Consider the following 20,709-nt stretch of genomic DNA (forward strand, 5'->3'; position numbering starts at 1 on the left):
CATGGCCGGGAAGCGGAGCGGCGAGGTCGGGGAGCGGAGCGGGGAGCCTGCGGCCAAGCGCGCCTGTGGCTCGCGGGACGAGGAGTTCAATGGCGTCCGCTTCAAGGCGCTGCTGCGGGACCCCGCGACCGCCGCCAAGGGTGAGGGGCTCTGCAGGGCGGGAAAGGCGGGGGCTGAGGCGGCCCCGGGGTGAGGCGGCCCCGGCGGCCGGCCCGGGAGACGTCTCGGGGGCGGCACCGATGCTGCTGGTGGGGATGGCGCACATGGGCACGGCCCGGCCCCTCAGGGTCCCGCCCGCGGGCGGCCCGGAGCGGAGCGGGCCCCACACGTGGCGCTGGTGCCCCGGCTGACGCTGTGACTTTGCAGGGCTGGAGACCTTCGTGTCCGTCGCCAAAACGCTGCCATCCCCCCATGTGTACGATGTTGTGGAGGGATACGTGAAAATTTCCATGGAGTGTGCTGAGATATTCAAACTTCTCGATGGAGAAAGGAAGCCTGAAAATGAAGTAAGTTGGACATGGGGTTTGTAATTCAGGGACTGGCTGCTACAATCCCAGCAGTCCCACCCTGGAGAAGAACCAACAAAAGGTCGCCAAGGAACAGTCACAGCCCCTAAGGCTGCCAGAACTCCAGGAGCGTTTGGACAGCGCTCTCAGCCACAGAGTGGGGTTGTTTGGGTGTCCGTGCAGGAGCAGGAGTTGGACTGGATGATCCTTGTGGGTCCCTTCCAGTTAAGGTTATTCTGTGGTTCTATGAATAAGTGCTTTGTGATGTAAATAACTCTGATAATTTAATATGGTTTTAGTTGGTTTTGTTTTTTTTTCTGGAAGTATCAGTGGCTGGCAGAAGGACCTACCAAGTGGGAGACGCTCTTTTCAGTTCATAGATGTTCCTGGATTTAAGGGCACACACAACCAATAGTCCTGTCCAAATCAAGCTGTTAAGGTTCTTTAAGTGTTATCAAAAGACTAGGGGGATCGATAGAAGCAGTTAAGAAAGCAAAACAAAAGTAGTCTAGTGAAAGTAAATGTTTTTAGATAGCTGCCTGATACATCAGTATTTCTAGGAAGCCACTGGTAAATTTGACCTCATTTTTCATATTTCAGCTGGACAAAGAGTTCAATAACTTCACTGTGAATGCTGGTGCAGCACTGCTATCCGCTTGCAATGTAGTATTGTATTGTGTGGCTTTTTAACCATCACTTGGCTGTTCTTTGCCTTTCAGTATCATTTCTATCTGTGTAATGGCAACCTGTGTTGTGTTCAGTGACTGTCTTTCCTCAATATCCCATTGCTAATGGAGTGTGCTGTTTGTAATGGGCACAGGCCCAGTGCTGTATGGCTTCTGGATTCTTCTGGAAGGAATTAATTGCAAGACTGGAAGAGCCACGATGTTTTTCTCCAGCATATTTCATTTTTCACCATCCACTTAGGAGCAATTGTCTCTTGAAGCATTGATTCCTTCAAACTACGTGCTCTCAGAAGTTATCTTTTCAAAGAGGAAGCATTAATTTGAGAGAGAATCTAGAAGTTAACATCACTTTCATGTGTAGAAGCTTTCCTCTTGGAGTGGGGTTACTCTTTTTATTAATGGTGCTCAGCTTTTATTACTCTGTGCTCATCTAATAATTTCAAGTCTTACCTGATACTATCAGATATTAACATACTTTTTTATCCTGCAGATGCTGTTAATCTTTCAAGCTCTAGAAGCCATTTTACTGAGGACAGCCAGTGACCTCTCACATTTTTCTGTTGTCGGAATGAACATTGTCAAAAAGTTGATTCATTCCTATATGAAACTGGTCTATGCTGCTTTGTATTCTGAAAATCACAGGTAAGTCTTCTTGGTGCTGTGGTGGAGAATCTCTGTCAGTTGATCTGGAGGGACTGTACTAGACCTTGCAAAATTCATCTTGCTAATAATATTATTGCTAATAATCCACCTTTAATAATCCTTTACCACTTGTCATAAAAGAACGCTTGTGGAAGTCTTTGCAAAGTGGAAGCTCTGATATGTCAAACAATCCAGTGCTGTAGGATACTTTCCTGAAGCTTTAGTGTTCATCAGTTGGGCCTGTCCTAGTGAGAGCTAGCATGGGTGGTACCTTGAGTCCTGTTATTTTAATGCTACTTGATTTGTGGAGTAAAATGTACGGTGGAGAACAGGGTTGGGCAGTCTTTCTGTGATGGCAAAAAGAGCTGCTCTTGAGTGCTTTATTTCCCTGTATTTTTTGGAGTCAGATTTCCATGTTTATAATGGATTTTTCTCTTTCAGAGTGGCTTTTCTTTTGTAATTTTTTTCAGTCTCTTAAATCTGAGGTAGTTTTAGACTGTTGAATAGCTGTGTTGTCTAGTCCAGAACAAACCATTTTTCATGCTTATGTGGAAAGGGGAAAGAAGTTGCAAATGCCAGGGACGTTTCAGTGCAAACCTGGGAGGAATAGGAAAGCGGAGAAGGAAACAGACTGAAATTGGCTTGTCCAAGCCAAATGACTCATCTTTCAGTCTTTGAGCAGAACTGGAAAAGCTTTCTCTGCTTTCCCAGTTCATAGACACAACTGTGCTTCCCGCACTGCGCAGTTGATCTTATTGCAGGAGGCATTTTAACTGGACAAAGAATCTTAAGTAGGTGTACTGGAAGCAAATTTTGAAGCTGTGTACAATCTGCACTTCTGATTAAGTGTTTAAAGACTGTAGGTTCTGGAGAAATCCTTCTAGAACCTGCACAGAGGAGGCTGCAGATTCCTGATGGGAGATGCTCTGCATTTTCTGTGCAACCTCTTTGATGTGCAGAGGGATTTTCTTTACTGTATGTCTAGATGAGATCTCTCCTTGAATCACATGGCTTTTTACACATTGTTCATGACAGAAACAAGATGGACAGGTTACAAATCTGTTCATGGTAGTGGTGTTATGATCAGATGGTGGAGGTCTGCAGTCTTGTGTGCAGTGGCCCTGACATATTCCCACTGAAATAAATGGCAAACCTCTATGAATTTAAGAGTCCATAGAAGTATAGAATAATGAAGGGTTGTCTAGTCCAACCCCACTGCCATAGACAGGTCATCTTCAAGTTGTTAATTTTGACACTTTCTCCCTTTTAAACTACTTTATAAAGGGAATATCCAGCCTCACATTATGGCTTAATTTTGGGGAAGAATATAAAAAGAAAGGTGTTTCCTTCTTCCCTCACCCCTTTGTTCCAGCTGCTGTTATCACTGCCTAAAATAATTATTTTGGTTGTTTATCTTCCCTTCTGTTTTCTCTTTTAAGTTTTAATCTCTTGGTTTGGTGGTTTGTATAACCATCATCCTGGAAATAACCTGTGGCTTTACCTCTGCTTTGTTTTTTAGGATGAGCCGGGGGTGCCTTACGCTGTTGTCGGCAATGGTGGCTCAGGGCCCGGATTCAGCAAGGGATGTGTATAGTCATTTTGATTTCAATAACAAATACCTGCCTGGATTGTTGAAAAAGAGCTGTAAGCAGGTAAATTAAGGTGCTGCATGCCATGGAATGCTATGCCATGGCTCCACCAGCTTTTTTAGCTAACTATTTATAACAAAGCTGTTGCCAATGTTTGCTGTGTTTTTATCTGCAAGAGCATAACTCTCCCTTCTTTTCCTGTGTCAGGCTGAAGACCTTGATTGGGCCTAACACATGTTTGCGGACACATGTTTGCTAAAAATAGTCAGGATTTACCCAAACCAGTGCTTTAGAACAATAATATTTATGTGCCATTTCAAATGCAAGTGTATAATAAATCCAGTATTGTTTGCAATGTTGACATATTGTTTCTGGACTTTAAAAATTACTTGCAGAGTGAATGTGTACATTTGTTTTGGGTTTGTGTTATCTGAGATGAAAATTCAGACTTTTTCTTTATAAAGCAATCAAGTGGAAGGCAAAAAACCAAACACATCCTTTTTTCCCTGGAACCTGAACTTTTATAGTTCCGGAATTGTCAGATTCCATGGGTTTTGACCTCACTGCAGGAGTTGTCTGTTGGAGTACCTCCACCCTTAATTTTAAATGCTTGGGTGTAGTCTTTTGACCACAAGTTGCTTAAATGTGTAAGATAAAAGGAAACAGGCATCTAAAAGGTCTTACTCTTGTACAGTTTTCAGTAAAATTATGTCACAGCTGGCTATCAGAGGTGAGTTTTTAATGCAAAAATACCAGGCCCAAAGCTTACAGCAAAATCTTGTTTGTTTCTCCTTATTTTTTCTTTCAACCCTTTCATGAGTCCTTGCTGCTTTATCTTTTGCCTATTCAGAATCTTCTCTCAGGCTTCTTTACAAGCAGCTTAATTTTGCACAGCACTTTAAAAAAAATTGTAAATCATGGTGGGACTCTGTCAGGGAATGTAGTGATAGGATGAGGGGTGAGTTTTTTTGGAAGAGAGTATATTTCCATTAGATATTGGGAGGAGATTCTTAGCCATGATGGTGATGAGATGCTGTCCAGCACAGGTTGCCCAGAGAAGCTGTCACTGCCCCATCCCTGGAAGCATCCAAGGGCAGGTTGAATAGGGCTTGGAGCAACCTGGGATAGTGGAAGGTGTCTAAGTTCAGTGATGCAGGGTTTGGCATGAAACTGCTGTTAATGTTTCCTTTTTCTTTAAATTTGTGGCCTGGTCTCATATACTGAGAATTGGAAAGTGTGTGAACTAGTACATTTTCCTTTCTATGTAAAAGTGATCTGCTTAATGCAAGAAGTTTTTTAGCTGAATACACTGTGGATGTAAATGCATGTCTATGGCTGCATGCAACGTGTTTAAAGAAGTTGCTTCATTTACCTGTTTATGGCACCTTCAGGGATAATCAGCAGTTGCAGTATTGATTCTGCAGTTGGGTACAATCTGTGTGCTAACAACATTTTTTTCTCCTATATTTACATTTTTATATTTCCAGGGGAGAGCAGATGTCCGCATGGCCTATATTCAGTTTGCTCTGTCTTTTCTCATTGCGGGTGACAATGCAATCTTGGCACAGGTGCTGGAATTAAAAGGTACTTCATAATTGCTTGTTGGGTTTTTAAGGCACAGTCATTTATAGGTGATAATAAATATGACCTAATTAAAAATGTGAACCAGGTAGAGTGCACTAATAAGAAGCAAAATATATGTATTTTAATCTTATTAACTGAAAAGCTTTAAACTTCTTTGGTAATATAGTAAATAAGCCTCTTCTGCTTGAGAACAATATGCTGTCTGCTAAAACTTGGCAAAAGTAGAAAGCCTTTGGTGACACAGACTAAAAAAAAAAGTAAATCTAATATAAAACTTTGAGGATATAGAGTTAATAAAGATAAAAAAAATTCATGGTCTCCAGTCTTTCTCATAAGACAGTAATAGTGGATATGCTGTGTTAATTTTCTTTTGAAAAGGGTATACTTCAGTTGCCTTTCTGCCCTGTGAATTGTGACCCTTGGTAAAGTTATGAGAGAATTCAGAAGGGATCTAGATATACTATTTAAAAAGAAGTCCTTAAGCCATTAGCTGTCAGCAAATAATTTCTCCTGTGGCTGGGGACTGAGAACTAGCTGTAATTATTTACTTCTCCTGCTCCTGCTAACCGGGGGCTGCTGATTTCCTTTAGTTGCTGGCAGTTGTTAAGTTCTTTCAGGCTGGGGATTACACACCTCGGTCCAGTCAGTACAGCTGGCTGTCATTCCCCTGTAAGAGCCCCAAGTTCTCTATAAATTGAAGTTGTCTAACTTTGGGATGCACAGGTGAGCCAAAAGATGATGCATGTGCTTGGAGATGGAACCTCCAGACTTTTGAGAATCACTCAGTGGAACAATTACATGTGCTTCAATTGGAAGAATTTTAATTTGCTTGAATTTTAGTATGGCATTTTAGGGCCCAAAATGTATTTAAAGTTGACAGATGCTGTAGCAGTGTTAATCAGCAAGTTGGCAAATTAGCCAATCAAGATGAGAGTGAGTTTGGCAGCATCACTTGCTCATCACCATAGTCACAGACACATCATCCTTCTGAACTCTGATTGCTGTCTTTTGGTTCATCCTGGAATATAACAGCGAGATGAATAATGTGACATGAAAGAGGAATAGGTATGAATTCCCTGAAGCATTTTAGGATGAATAGAGGTTTCACATTTTGACTTAACATTTGAAATGTTCTCTTAGATTTCATTCCAGATATTCTTCGTTCTGAAATCAAGGAAGACAGAGTTTCTACTATCAGTCTTCTACTTTCCACACTGAGAACTAAGGTATGATACACCCTTGAAACTGTGTTGTCTCATGTTTTCTATTCTCCTCACTGCTGGAAACGGTTCTGCGGTGATTTCTCACACAATGTTCAGTTCTTAGGGCTGCTAGCAATGTGCTGCTGCAGTGTCTGTGACTGATAATATGTGTTAGAAGTTGGTAGCTTGGCTGTGTTACTGTCTCAGGACTGAAAAAAAAAGGGAAGCAGGAATGGCTGAAAGTCATGAGAGTTTGTTCAGTGATGGCTGCCTTTCCTGTGCTCTGTCACCTTCTGAGCCTCTTCCATGGGATGCACTGTTGCTTGTAGAGCAGCTGCACTTGAGATGTATCTTATTTCTTTAAAAATTATTTTAGCTCCAGCGTCTATGACTTTTTAATATCTGTTCTGAACTACTGTAGCAATGTTGCACAAGCTACTGGATGAACAGTTGAGAGAATGAAAAAAAAATAGTGTAAAATTTAGAGTGTAGCCGTAAGAGCCTGCCTCAGATTCGGGCTTTTCACAACTGGCCAATTAAAGCCAAAAAACTACTTTAATTCTTTTATTTTGCTGTTGCAATATCACAAAGAAGAAGGAGAATAAAGAAGCTACCATTTAAATACAAAAGAAACCTCCTTAAAACTTTGTTTTTCAAATGAAGCTTTTCCGATGTGGGAATCCCACATCATGAACTGTTACATTGTTGGTGGACCCCTGCACACTGTACAACTCTTTCAAGAAAAATGAGAATTGAAACACTGCTAAGCAGTAAAATGCAGCAGAACTTCTGAGAAACTTGCTCTGCTGTTTCATTCAAACTTGATTTGTAGTAGGCTTTGCTATGTCTATGCCCAGGTTCCCATGGTTCTAGTCTGTGATGCTCTAAACATGATGTGCGCTCTTTAGTTGAACGTGAACATCTATCCTGTCCAGCATGTGCAGGGTTTGCAGAGGTTGGTGTAGGGTCAGGGTGGAGCAGGAGCATGTGAGAGAAGTGTTAGCAGGACAGGCAGAATGTTTCCTCTGCCCTGGTGAGGAGAGCCAGCTCTGTGTGTACTGGAAGAATGAAGTGAGTTGCTCTTTTGCCATGATTTTGTGGTAACTTGCAATAGATAGAAGAGTTTGCTTTTTTCTCATTTTCAGGTGGTTCATAACAAAAATCTCAGCAAAACGCAGAAGGTACGGTTTTTCACTGCGGACGTGTTGCTTCGCATCGCTTCACTGTACTGTTGGAATGGGATTACTGATGTCAGCTCTGAGGATTTAAAGGTCTGGTCATTCATTTCTTTGTTACTCTTAGTCCTCATGCTGCCTTTATTCCCCCTCATCTCTCAGCCCACAGCTTTTGAAACACCTCGCAATTGCTCTGAGATTGATGAGATCAAAAAGAGGAACCTAATGAGCCTATTTTAAAAGAACCCCCAAATTTCTGCTTCTTCTCACTGGGTTTTGGCTACAGATTTTTCACCTTTGTGTCTGTCCTCTTGTATTCCTCTACCAGATGCTTATGACCTTGCCACTCTGACCCTGATACACTGTCAACACCTTTTGGAGGAGATCTGTTTCTCGTAGGTGTCTGCTTGGAGCTGTGCAAGTCTCTGAGCCCATTCATAAGCATACATTTCAGTTCTGAATAATTTTAAGTTCTTACAATTCCTAGCAGAACCTGTAAATCATATGATTCATGCTTTCCCAGCCTTGACAGTTGTCAAGTCTTCTCACCCATAGGCATCTTGAGTTGTTCCAGATTTAGAAGGTTAATGGAACCATAGAATCCCAGAATGGCTTGGGTTGGAAGGGACCTTCTAGTCCTGAAGCTTCTCTTCTTAATCTGAACAAAAGCCAAACTTGCTTTCAGTATTTCTCTAAGAGGAGCCATATAAAATGTAGAGTGTAGTTGATACCTGTGATGCCAGATCTCACATGACTTTTTTACTCCTTTTTGGTTTTTATAGGTGGCTCAGGGTTCTGAAGAGGTGGGAAAAGCAATGGTACGACAACTTGTGCATAGTTTCTTAATGGACCTCTGCTGCTCTCTGAAACACGGCATAACATTCCATGATCCAAGTCTTGGAACTTCTGGCAAGTAAGTCACTGGACGGCTGGAATTGGATGCGGATTTTTTGTTAGAAGCGAAAGAGACCTCACTAATTATTGTGTCTGCCCTGAAATGTGTGGTATTAGTTGACTGTTAGTCATGCAGAAAATGTGGAGATAAATGAATTTCTTACTTCTCTGAGTATAAACTCAGAAATTATGCCAGGAGGGTGAGAGGTCTTGCCTTCAATTAACAGTTAGAGAAGCTGCAGAGTTCACATTCCATATAAAGTATTGAAATAAGGATTTCTTATTTAAAATATTTTTCTTTGTCTTCAACAGGGGAGGAAATTTGGTACTTCTGCACTTCCTGCTTGGTTTAAAAACTGCAACAGAAGATGAAATGGTTGCTGATCTCATGGTGAATATTCTCAAAGTATGCCCAGATTTATTGACTAGATACTTCAAGGAGACCCATTATTCCTTTGTTCCTAGAGTGAAGTCTGCTTGGATGGATAACATAAAGTTACTCAAGAAGGTAAGAGTATGGATGATGGTAAAAAACTGTACTCGGAGCAGGAGGCTCTATAAACATTTAAACTAAACTGGGAAAGAAGGAATTGGTGTAAGAAACAGTGGAAAACATCAAGTCAGTGACGTATTTTTTGAGATGCAGCAACATCAAAGCTGAGCTAGAAAAACCTTTTGTACTTTGTGAATGTTCCACTGCCTCTTTGTTTAGCTTAAAATGGGCAAGGGGGATCTGGAATCTCTTGAAAGGGGATGGCCTTTAGCAGAGATGCTGGTTGCACACAGAGGGTCCATTTAGTTGAGTAGGAGTCTGGAGGATGCTCTGTAGCATTTTTGCATGAAAATTGACATTTAATATTGCCATTACTTCGGGAAAGTCAAATCCTCCTGTAAAATGGTCCCCAGAAGCAGCCATCTCTGGGACTGTACCAATGGGGCTTAAATTTTTCTTTTCTTTCAGATCTATGAGGCTCAACCAGAGATCTCCAATTCTTTCAAGACTTCAGAATTTATTCCTCTTCCCAGATTGCTTTCTATGGTGATGGTAACAACAGTTCCTGCAGTGTGCAATAAAATGATGTTCAGCCAAGGGTTAAAGGTAAGAGCATTATTATTATTTCATGGCATTAGTATTACTTCAGAATTTCAGTGACTTTTCTGTCACAGTTAGTACTGTTTGATTTTAGTGTGTGATCATTCAAGAAATTCCTTAAGTTGGTTAATTACTTTGTATTGTCTGCCCCAGCATCATTCTGGCTTGGGGAAGCACTGGAAAATGAATTAAAACCACTAATATTGATTCCAGGTGCCTTCACAAGCACCAGTTCTGCCACTGTCTGCTAATGGTTTAGGCTGGGAATCTGAAAACCTAAGGATTCTTTACTGCTAGCCAAGATCTAGAAAGGAATTAATTCACTGACAAATTTTAACACAGATTCGGAGTACAGATTCTGTGCAAAGCATAACAGGAATTGGTGAAATGTCATTAATTCACCTCCTTCTTTTAGCTGCCCGGCACAGTGGTGAAGCACAGCATCCTGTCACTGGTATCCATGGTGCTGAGAAGAGCCCTGAGGAACATTGAGCACTGTTTGTCTGAGGAAACCTGGAAAAGGTCACAAATCTACACGCTGCCGGCAATGCAGGAGTTTGTGCAGCTCTACAGAGAAGCTGTCAGCAAGGTAGAAAGAAACTATTGGGGGCTGACAGGAGGCATTTTGCAGGCAGCAGACAACTCCTCTCCTCTGTTCTTTCTCCTCAAGTGATTGCAGCCCAGGAGCCAGGAGATGGTATCCTGGGGGAGGATTAAATGGTGAGGTAGGAACCATTTGTGTTCGGTGGGAATGCAAATAAAATTCTGTGGTGAGACAGATTTGTAACACTAATGGCTGTGTGCTGCAAATGGCTTCCAAGAGCAGGAAGCAAGTTCTCTTCCTGGTTCAAGTCAATGTAGCCAGCAGTTACTAGAGGTTACTCAGCAGTTACTAGACAGGAGAGCACTTGAGTTTAAAAAATACCATAAGGAAGAGGAACCAAACAAATTTTTCACAGGAAATCTTTTCAATAAAATGTTCTTTCCAGTACTAATATTCTGCAGAAGTGGAAGTACGGTGCTTGATTGCACACAAGATCAATTCCAACCTTTGTGAAAAGCAGCAAATCTCCCTGTTTGGTGTTTGGGAATGTATTTCTCACAGGAGCTTTGTCTTAAAAAGGAGAGCTGTTACAATTTACCCTTTTTGCTTTTAGGTTTTACCAGACATGAATAATATAGTGGCTGTCTGGCAGTCCCTTCTGAAGCAAGAGAGAGAGCACAACGACGGCCCAGCAGAGAAGAAGGAAGGTGATGTCTCCACTGTGAAGGCAGTGACCAAGACAAAAGTTGCTGAGCAGCATGGTAGGTATAGCAGGTGAAGTTAAAGCTTCTTATCTCTTTGGGAATGGGTGTTGTGAAACCCTCATTCCATCCTTAATTTCAGCAGAATCCAGATCTCACTTGTTTATTTACTACTCACCTTTGCTTTGTTCAGTTCTTCAGGCTATTAGAATTGCCTGAGAACACAGTTTAACATATAGGCTGCCACTGCTACTAGAAGGTTAAGCAGTTTGACTTTGCTGTCCCAGGATCACAGAATGATTGAGGTTGGAAGGGGTCTCTATAAATCATTTTGCCTGATATCTCTGTCTAAAGCTTGTAACCCAGGTCCATGTTCACACATCTTTTGAACATTTCCAAGGATCTCTTTGTGCAACCTGTGCGAGTGCTTGATCATCCTCATAGTCTAAAAGTGTTTCCTGAGGCTCAGAGTGTTCCTGTGTTTCACCTCCTGGCACAAGGGTGCTTCTGGGATGAGCCTGGCCCCATCCTCTTTGCCCTCCCACTTCAGGTGTTCGTACACATTGCTGAGATGCCCCTAAGCCTTCTCTTCAGTCTGAGCAGTCCCAGCTCTCCCAGCTATTTCTCACAGGAGAGATGTTCTAGTCCCTTCACCGTTTTTGTGAGCCTTTGCTGGACTCTCTCCAGTGTGTCTGTGTTGTGGGGAGTCCAAGCCTGAGCACAACACTCCTGGTTTGGCCTCCCCAGTTCTGAGATGAGGGGAAGAAGCAGCTCCTGGGGACCAGGACACTGAGGCCTTTGGATCCTTCCCTGGCAACCTGTTCTCTGCTTGGGTGGCCCCCAGGATGTAGTGGTAAATGGGGCTGCTCCTTCTCAGGCACAGGGCAGTGCTGTTCCTCTTATTGAACTAAGCCTTCCTGCCCTTGACATTTCCATGCTAGCAGTTGTTTTGCAGTCACAAAATAAAACTGGCAGGGAGACTGATACACCTGAAAAATAATGTTTGGAGAGATTTTTGTTCAAGTTCTTTTAGCAAGAGGTCATTTTTTTTTAGCAGTTAGTTACTGTGGCTACACAAATGCTTGTATTGATGTAACACAGGAGTGGAGTTACGAGTATTGGAGGAGGGGGAGAGGAATGGAGTGAAGCCTTCAGTTTTCCTCTCTCAAACCCAGTGTCCCTCCTGACGGGCTTGCTTCCTCAGTCCCATTGCAGGAATGTTTCATGTTTCAGAATTGAAATTTCTGTAAACAGGAAGTTTCAGAATTGTCTGCATCTTGGCCAATGGCCTGTGAATTTTTCCTTGTAGGCTAGAGTTAAATCTGCAACAGTTTTACCCTTCACAGGGCATATTCCACAGAGAGACTTGCTAGAGCAAAAGGCTTTTCAGTGGATGTCCTTCTGTGCCTCCCTTTGGGCAGCAAAATGTTGTAGGCACTGACAGTCCAAGGCTTGGAAGCCAGTGGAGCAGTTAATTTCTGTAGGACTGTAGCTGTAGTTCCTCAGCATTCTGAGGTGGTAATGCTGTGTCACTTGCTCCCAGTTCACCTTTTACAGTTTTATTTGCATTGTGGCCACATTCTTTTCTAATGGGAGCTGAGACTCAGGCAAACAAAATTCATCCATGGCATTCATCCAGTTCTTCCTAACTCCCTGAGGGAGCCCAAGTTAACAGGAAAAAATCAGGTGTTAAATGTTTTGGCCCGTGTACTTTGCTTCCTTTCATTAATGACTGGATAACAAGTAGTAGCCTTTATGCCTCCTCATGTTACAACTGTAATTTGAGATGGCTTTTCCTAGGAAGTAAACAGTTGTCTTAAGTGCTGTTGGTGTTTCTTTCATACATGTATTTGTTGTCTGCCTTTTGTCAAGAGCTTACACTGAGAAAGTACGATTTTGAAAGGGGAGAGGGAAAGGAAGAAGTTTTTAACTGAAATAATAAATTTGCATCAAACTGTAGTGTACTGTCTCCTGCACTTCCCCAGCCAAGCCTACCTGATATTAGCTAAAAGTAGTGTCCCCAGAAATGAGCAGCATATAATTTCCTTTACTTTTTCTTGTTGTTCAGCCTTAAATTAAGCATCAGCGGGACTGGTGGGCATCTTACAGTGAGTATTCAGATGTGCGGATTGTGTTTTATACATGTGAGCACTTCTGAGTTGAATTAGAAACAGCAGCTATCAATCTAAGCACTGAATAAGTGGATTTAGTTTTAAAGAATTTATATAGGAATGCTGGGGAAGGAAATTGGAAATTCTATGGGTGATCTTGTTGGGAAGATAGCAGGTCATTTTCTAAGTAAGTCTGCTGGAAATACAGTTATTAATTCTCATGCTGGGTAGTGGAGGGTGTGACACTGCGCTCTTACTATGAAGGAAGAAGAAACTAATTATGGAAACCATTTGTTTTGGTTCAGATGATGCTGAGACGCTGCTTCTGAAAGCTGCACTGCTTCAGGTCATATGTCTTTATCAGAAGGTTGTGCCCCACTTGGTAGCACAGAGCAACTTTGATTTCAGCAAGCTGCTGAAAGGTATGTGATGGGTATTTGTATTGCCTCCTCTGTTTTCTCTGTCTGCTGAGTCCACAGCAAACAGGAATGTTTACTTTTCTGTGGAGATAAAGAGCTGTTTTCTAAAAGTAGCCCATTTTAGTTTCTCCATTTTGTTGGAGTTTATTGTTGCTGTTTCTGCAGTGCTCTGACACTGTTAAATTCCATAGCTGCTTTGCCACACTCACCTGTACTCCAGTCTTCCTCTCTGTGTGTCATATTCTTGGAAGTGTTTGGCCTTCGTGGGCTTTGAGCTCTAATTTTTCTGAGGAAGGCTTATCTCCAACTCTTAATGAGGTTTCTTCTAGCCCTCTACCAACAGTCCACTGTCAGTAAGTTATTTCCAAACTCTTACTAGCTGCAACAATAAAGAGTTTTTTGAACAGGATAGCTCACAGAAAGTTTGGGGTGGGGGTGAGGAGCAGCACCTTCCAGTCTGCCAGTGTCCTCTGAAAGATCTTGTAATAGAGATTTGGCCTTGGTAGAGTCCAATAGGACAGAGCCCTGGAGGACAGAGAGGCCTTAGAATGCTGGCTAATATCCAAGGACCACTGCCTCCAAGCTGCAAGTTCTAAAGAGGAAGAAATTGGGGAAAAAATGCCAGGAGGTTTCCATGGATGGATAAGGAGCTGATGAGCAAAATCACCGGGAAAAAAAAAAATGCTTTGAGGAGGTAGAAGTGAGGACAGGTGGCCTGGGATGGCCTGGGAGGGAGGAATGTAGGGGAGTTGTATGGGAAGCTAGGGATAGGGTTTGGAATGCTAAGGCTCAGTTAGAGCCGAGTCTGGCCAGGGATGTCAAAGACAATGGGAAGGGCTTCCATAGCTATATTGCCAACAAATGAAAGCCCAGGGATGATGTGGGCCCTCTCCAGGAGGAAACAGGTAAGCTGACTACCCTGGACATGAGGAAGGCTGAGGTTCTCAATGATTTCTGTGTCTCAGCCTTCAATGGCAAGTTCTCTAGTCAAGCTTCCCATGTTGAGAAAGGCAAATGCCAGGACTGGGAGACTGAAGATCCTGAGCCCACTGTCAGAGAGGATCAGGTTCAATCCATGCTTAGGAACCTGAATGTGCTCAGGTCCATGGGATCTGATTAGATACGTCCACAGGCCCTGAGGGAACTGACAGAGGAAGTGGTTAATCCACTACCCATCGTACTTGGGAATTTGTGGCAGTGTGGTTAAGTTCCCACTGGATACACAGCCCTCATTTTTAGAAAGGAGAAAATGGAAGATCCAAGGAGCTACAGACGAGTCAGTCTCACTTCTGTGCTGGGCAAGATCATGGAGCAGATTCTCCTAGAAACTCTGCTAAGGAATATGGAAAATACAGAGGTGGTTGGTGACAACCAACATGACTTCACTAAGGGCAAATCATGCCTGACAAATTTGGGAAGGTCCTCCAGTAGTGCTTGTACAATTGATACAGCCACGTACAGCTGAGACTGAGGGAGAAAGCAAAGGGTTGATTTGGCATCACTGCTCTCTGTGGACCACCCAGCTCGAGCAGCTATCTGTGTGTTAGGCAGGGCCTGGGATGTGTAAGGATGTGACTTACATAAATGCCTTAATTAACCTGTCGGAGAAAAAGGGACTTTAAACAAAATCCCTCTCTAAATCAACTGTCTCATGCATGAGGTTTTTCCTCTGTCTGTCTAAGCCCGTTTAATCAATTTTTGGTGACTCACCAGATCACATAAACCTTGTTTATCCCTTTATTTCTTTCACTGGCCTGCTTACTTTAAACTGGACAAAAGGCAGGACATGTTTTTGTGAGGCAGAAATCTCTTTGTGGGTCTGTTTGGTACATTATGAAATAATAAAGTCAAACAGGCTGGAAAATAAAGTATTCTCAAACAAATGAAATGAGTCTGGGTATTGATTTTGAAGAGAGATAATGATGGTGTAAAAGAATCATAAGACTTTGTTTTCTCAGATGTGTCAGTGTGAGAGTTCTGTTGATCCTTCTGATCACCCTGATGGAAACCTGGACACCAGAGGCACCATGTTTTTCTAGCTTGTAGCAGTATGTTCTTTAAATAGGTGGTGGAGTTTTATTGTATGGTCTTACTGTTGGATTGCCTTGGTGTTGACTGTTTAAAGTGTAATGTTTTTTCTCTAATGTGAACCACGAAGATCCTACACAGGCTCCGAGAAGCTTGGGCACCAGTGCTTTGTGCAGCTGAAATCTCCGTGTAACTTACCTGCAGGTCAGGTGTGGGCAGCTCAAGTTCAAGTTTTGGTCGCGCTGCCAGAGCTCCTTGCCCTGTGACAGAATAAGTGAGGTTATGCCTGAGCTGGTGATAACAGTGATGCAGGGAGAGACATGATTGTGAAGTTCCATTGTCTGGAGCAAATATTGTCGTGGTGTAAGGATTAAGATTTCCTGTTGACTTAAATTCTGTATTTTGGTTTCGAGTTATCCGTCCTTTGTACTGCCTGTAGGTTACAGCTTTTCAGGGTTGCTAAGACTGATCAAAGAGATTTTATATTCCCATGCATGACCAATGGTTTCTGCTGGAGTCAGGTGATGGAATCTCCCTCTGGGTAGGCCAGCCTTAGTTGCAGTGTGTCTGGGGATGCCATGATACGAAGATCTGTGAATTGCCAGCTTGTCTCACAGTTGTTTTAAACCCTAAAACATGAGTGTCCTGAGATCTCAGGAAGATGGACCAAACTGAAGTTGGTTTCTTGCTTTCACACCTCAGGCATAGTCACTGAAAAGGGCCTGCGGGAGGAGGTCCCTCCTCTTCTGCAGCACCATATCCTGAAAGTGGCTTTGGAACTTCCTGCAAACAAATTTGCCTGGTTCAGAATACAGGTAAGAGGCTGATGCAAATTTATGTTTCCTTGGTCTGTTGTCCTCAAATCTTTCCATTTGGCATGGCCTAGTTTTACATTACTCCAGAATTTTAGGAGGTGACCCTTTTGTAAAACAAACAGGAATTACAGTCTTAGCAATAGTGAAAAATCCTTTTTGAGCTGAAGGGTGTTTTACAAGGACAACATTTTTTGCCTCCCTGATGAACATAGAAGGTTCCTGTAGCTCTTTGTGTCTCTGGAGAGGAGCACAAGTGAGAATGTGCTGTTTTCTACTTGTCTTGAAAGCCTGAAGTTGCAAATCAGGGAAATGAGCCACTGATGGGAGCTGTCCCACCCCTTCCCAAGGAAAATTCCAACATTTTTTAATGCTCTCCATAATTAGTGGAAACCATCAGGGCCCCAGCTCTCTTTTTTACTGCAGTCTTGTAAAATAAGAACTGTCAAGAGTTACTTGTCATGTTAGGAGAAAGGAGTGGACCTGGCTTTGAGGAGAAGCAGAGATGCCCATGGGGTGTGGTAGCAGGGATAGATGTGGAATGATTGTGGAATAAAATATGATTGATGAGGGAGGTGGCTTTGTCTTGGGTCCTTGTAGTAGTTGGAGTTTCTCTTACTGGTTTTCCAGGAAAAGTGTTCACTTTCCAGGAAAGCATTTTACAGGTGGGTACAATGATCCTGGCTCATTGAATGCAAAGCAGTGTAAATAACCTCATTCGTTTCTGACCTTGAGATTTTTGGGCAGGTCTATAAAATAGCATACTTACCTTACATATGAGTCTCAGTGCAACATAGTCCTGTACAGTGTTGTGGTAGCAGAGAAATTTTAATATATTTTTCTTGTAGGACATCTCTGAGACAGAGAAGATTCGTGGTGAAAAATCAGTCTTCTATTTACTGATGAAAATGTTTGTTACAAGTACCCATTCTCATCTGAAGATTTCCACCAAAAAATTAATCATCAAGGTAAGCATTTGAATTGAAATATCAGGATATTCACTATATCCCACTGGTCTGAAATTTCAGGATTGTAAAATTTTTTCTTAAACCAGATGCCTTTACTGCATGGTTGTGTGGTCAACAGAGTCTCCTTTCCTGTTTCCTGTGACTGTTGTTGAAATTTGCTGTCAGATAACTGGCCATTAACTAAATATTTTATGGCAGTAAATGATGTGAACTGACTTTCCTGCAGCAGTTGATGAAAGAGTAAGGAAAATATCTTTAATGTTTGCACACACCCCAAGGCTGAATTAATTCTGACACTGTAATAAACCAATGTAATTTGTGCCTGCAAAGGTCTTGACATTGATCAAGAAGATATTACTTTTGATTTTTATTTTTTTATCATTGTTTATTTAATCTGTACTTCAGCACTCCAGCCTTGTGTAAGCCTTTGCTGGTTTGCTCTGGCCCTGCAGAATGGTTCTCTGTGTTACTGTCTGATGCAAGCTTTGATGCAAGGAGTACTTTTCATCTTAAAAAATTCATTAAAATCCCCTTCTGTACATTTAAATTAGTTATTTAACTTCTCTGAAAAACTGGTCAACTCCAAGTCCACAAGACACCAGAGGCTGTTGTTTTTAGCATTTTATTAAAAGAAGACATCTCTTAGTTATCTAAGTAGGGGTAGAGATTTACATTAGGGATAAATACAACCAAACTGTCCTGCCAAGGGAAAATCCAGGAAGCTCTGCTGGCCCTGGATAGGGCTCCTTATGCCATGTCCTGCAGTCTTCATGGCACACAAGTTTGTTCCCAGCTTTGTGCATTGAATTTTTGCATTTAGGTCCAATCACAGAGTGCTATGGTAATATTCAGCCCACCAGACCGAAGTTACAGTGATGGAATTAGGGTTTAGTTGCCCTTGATCCTTGCAAGGGATTAAAGTCAAGTTCACTTGGTCTCCAAGTGAACATTCCCAGTAATGAATGTCTCAACCAAAAGCGGCTCAAATTGTGCAGTTTTTCTGGTGGTTTTGGATTTCTTTTGCCAAGTGGGAACATGGACTGCCTGACTTGTTCTTGTGTCCACTTTGCACTTCAGTCCATTGCACTTTCTCTGAAGGGAATGCAGGAACAGGGAAGTTAGGGCACTTACGTCAGCAAAAGGCTGCTAAAAATAGATGGTAAGGACTTCTTTTTCTACACAGTGCCGTGTAACTGAAGGCTTGTTTTTGGATTTGACATTCTGTTCCTGCCTGTTTTTTGTGAGAGCTGCATTTCTACTTCAAGACTTTGCCAAAAATAATCAGTTATATTAAAATGAATCCTTTTCCCTTATTTTTATTTAAATGAATTCCCCTGTCAGATTCATGTAAGCAGCAGTTATTTTTAGAGTTGCTGGTGTTGTACACAGAGTAAACATAGAACAAATGAGTTGAGATAGCTTCCTTTTATGTGTAGAGAGGAGCAAAGGCACAGATTCATCCTGTGTAATTGCAGTCGTTTAATGTAGGTGCCAGTCAGGAAGCTGGGCAAGGTTTCCTCTCTTGTTGAGTTAGGCGGAGGGAGTTTACCCGTGGTGTCATTCCAATTCCTTCCTCTTCTCTTCTTCTTCCTCCTTTCTTGCTTAGAGCTGGAGCACCAAGTTCCTAGTTTGGGTGCCTGAGGTCAGGGCCTGAATTTAGAGAGCAGGAAAATGGGGGGAAATGTCTAGATATGTCAAAGCCTGTCTCTTTGTTCGTGGTATATCTGGATCTACCTCACTGCCCCCAGCAACTTGCACGTATCTCTGGACTTTGCTGTGGTCACAACCCACTGCTCATTTATGTGACTGTTTATCCATCTGCCTAATTGTTTTAATTACAAGTAGCCTGATTTAGGTTTAACTTAGTAATACAAGCTAAGTCTTTTATGTTAGATCAGTAGTTTTCTAGAACTCCCCTCCAGGCTATTTTTAAAGCACTTTGTTTTTTTCTGCCTGTGATGATACAAAGATGTACAACCCTCTGAAAGCAGTATAACTTGCTTTCCAGAAATTATAGAAGATTTTCATTGTCCACTATGCAGTTGGAGTCCCCCTAGTGGGTGGGAATAAGGCCTCTTGAACTGAGGGGGTAAGGAGGGTGACAGATACTTCTCTTCATCTACCTGCTCTTCTTTTCTTTCCCAAAAGAAGAAATCATGAAGATACTATACAAAAAGATCTGTATCTCTTGGGATTTTGTATCTAAGGTGTTTTGAGGTTTATTTACACACCTCCCCCTTTGTTTCCTGGACAGGTTTTATGTGACAGTGGAGTGTTTGAGTACACATGGAAGGAACTTTCAATTTGGCTGGAACACTTGGATAATACAAAAGAAGACCAAAAGGAAGCAGTGATTCGGTTTTTGGAAAGGGTAACAGTGTTCAAATTAGCTGGATAAACAATGCAAAGAATAGTGCTAGTGGAAACTAGAGATTTGGTTGCTATTGTTGAGAAACCTGTCAAGGACCAGTGAATGAATTCTGAGAAAAGCCTTGTTTGGGATTCTTTAGACAGAGATGGCATCGTTCTTGTCTTGAATGGGAGGACATCAAAAAGATCAGTTGTTACTACAGCATTGTTGGTGTAAGGGTAGAGTGTTGTATGTGGGGGTAGCTTTTATCTCCTCTTTAGGTGCCAAAGTTATCAGACCTCAGTAAACTGTGATCTTTAACAAGGAAAGCTGACACTTCCTGTTTACTCTTCAGGATGTTGAATGCCCAGTGCTTCATTTCCAGTGTGGTCTCCCTAGGGACTCAGTCTGTGGTAGCAATCTAGATACCAAATTGCAGTGGACATTTTTTTTTTTCCCCATCAGTGTCCTCTGTAGAGCAGGAACCATAGACAGAATCCTGCAGAAGCGATATGGAAGTTGTCCTCCTAAAACCTGCCCAACTTCCAACCACTTTCAGCACATGGTCTTAACAACATATGGTTCCCCTACCCTTGACAGCCAGTGCACTTACCTTTCTCTCCACCTTTGCTGACAGATCCTGCTGAAGCTGGTGACAAACCCCTATCCCTACACTGACAAGGCAGCAGACCTGCTTCAGGAAGCCAGCGTGCTCCAGGTCGCTATGTTTAAACAGGACTCTGATAACATCAGCATCCCTGTCTCTCACATAGATGGTATGTGGTAATCCCTCAGCAACAGAATTCCATGACGTGGGGCTACATATTCTAGCCCTAATGAGCAAACTGGGGATGGAAAACTATAGAAATCCTGTTAAGTAAGAACCTCCAGGATTTAGCCTTCCACATGTACTTGGTATCAGAAGTCAGAATTGCAGTTACCACTTCATCTCCAGAAGTAATTTCTGATGTGGTTGTGCCACTTTAACAGTATTTGAAATCTGTCTTTATGCTCTTGCAGCAGCATTTTCAAATTAAAATGGAAATGTAGTCCTTCTGCCTGGGGCTGTTCACAGAACCATGGAATGCCAGAATGGTTTGGATGGGAAAGCACCTTAAAGCTCATCCAGTTCCACCCCTGTCATTAGCAGGGACACCTTTCAGTAGCCCAGAGTGCTCCAAGCCCTGTCCAGACTGTCTTTGGACACTTGCAGAGATCCAGGGGCAGCCACAGCTTCTCTGAGCACCCTGTGCTGGACAGCAGCATTGAAAGGCAGAGTGAAGTTCAGCTGTGATTTTTATGTTGTGTTAGCATTGTATTGTGTGACAAATGTGGCTTTCGTCCTTTTAGTGATTATTTTTGGAGGAATTAAAAAGATGCCTTGTATTCCTGGAGTGTTGCATTC

At 42.3% G+C, this 20,709-nt stretch overlaps 1 protein-coding gene across 2 annotated transcripts in view; it reads left to right on the forward strand.

Moving 5' to 3' along the window:
• Positions 1–20,709, forward strand: part of URB1 (URB1 ribosome biogenesis factor) — a 41,272-nt gene continuing 20,563 nt past the window's right edge. The window contains exons 1-17 of one of the 2 annotated variants that reach the window (XM_014253493.2): positions 1–140; positions 367–506; positions 1,683–1,834; positions 3,354–3,486; positions 4,911–5,007; positions 6,148–6,233; positions 7,355–7,480; positions 8,167–8,297; positions 8,591–8,786; positions 9,240–9,377; positions 9,787–9,960; positions 10,529–10,676; positions 13,033–13,149; positions 15,877–15,989; positions 16,835–16,954; positions 19,209–19,325; positions 19,942–20,080. In XM_014253493.2, coding sequence (XP_014108968.2) covers positions 2–140; positions 367–506; positions 1,683–1,834; positions 3,354–3,486; positions 4,911–5,007; positions 6,148–6,233; positions 7,355–7,480; positions 8,167–8,297; positions 8,591–8,786; positions 9,240–9,377; positions 9,787–9,960; positions 10,529–10,676; positions 13,033–13,149; positions 15,877–15,989; positions 16,835–16,954; positions 19,209–19,325; positions 19,942–20,080 — 2,266 coding nt within the window. In that variant the 5' untranslated portion in view covers position 1. Of the gene's footprint in view, positions 141–366; positions 507–1,682; positions 1,835–3,353; positions 3,487–4,910; positions 5,008–6,147; positions 6,234–7,354; positions 7,481–8,166; positions 8,298–8,590; positions 8,787–9,239; positions 9,378–9,786; positions 9,961–10,528; positions 10,677–13,032; positions 13,150–15,876; positions 15,990–16,834; positions 16,955–19,208; positions 19,326–19,941; positions 20,081–20,709 lie in introns of those variants that run through there. The other variant, XM_088051560.1, reaches the window with a different exon arrangement.

This window comes from Pseudopodoces humilis, chromosome 2 (genome assembly GCF_049639895.1).
Source record: "Pseudopodoces humilis isolate 2021_Gansu_Grassland_sample_001 chromosome 2, ASM4963989v1, whole genome shotgun sequence".
In the NCBI taxonomy this organism is placed as follows: Eukaryota; Metazoa; Chordata; class Aves; order Passeriformes; family Paridae; genus Pseudopodoces; species Pseudopodoces humilis.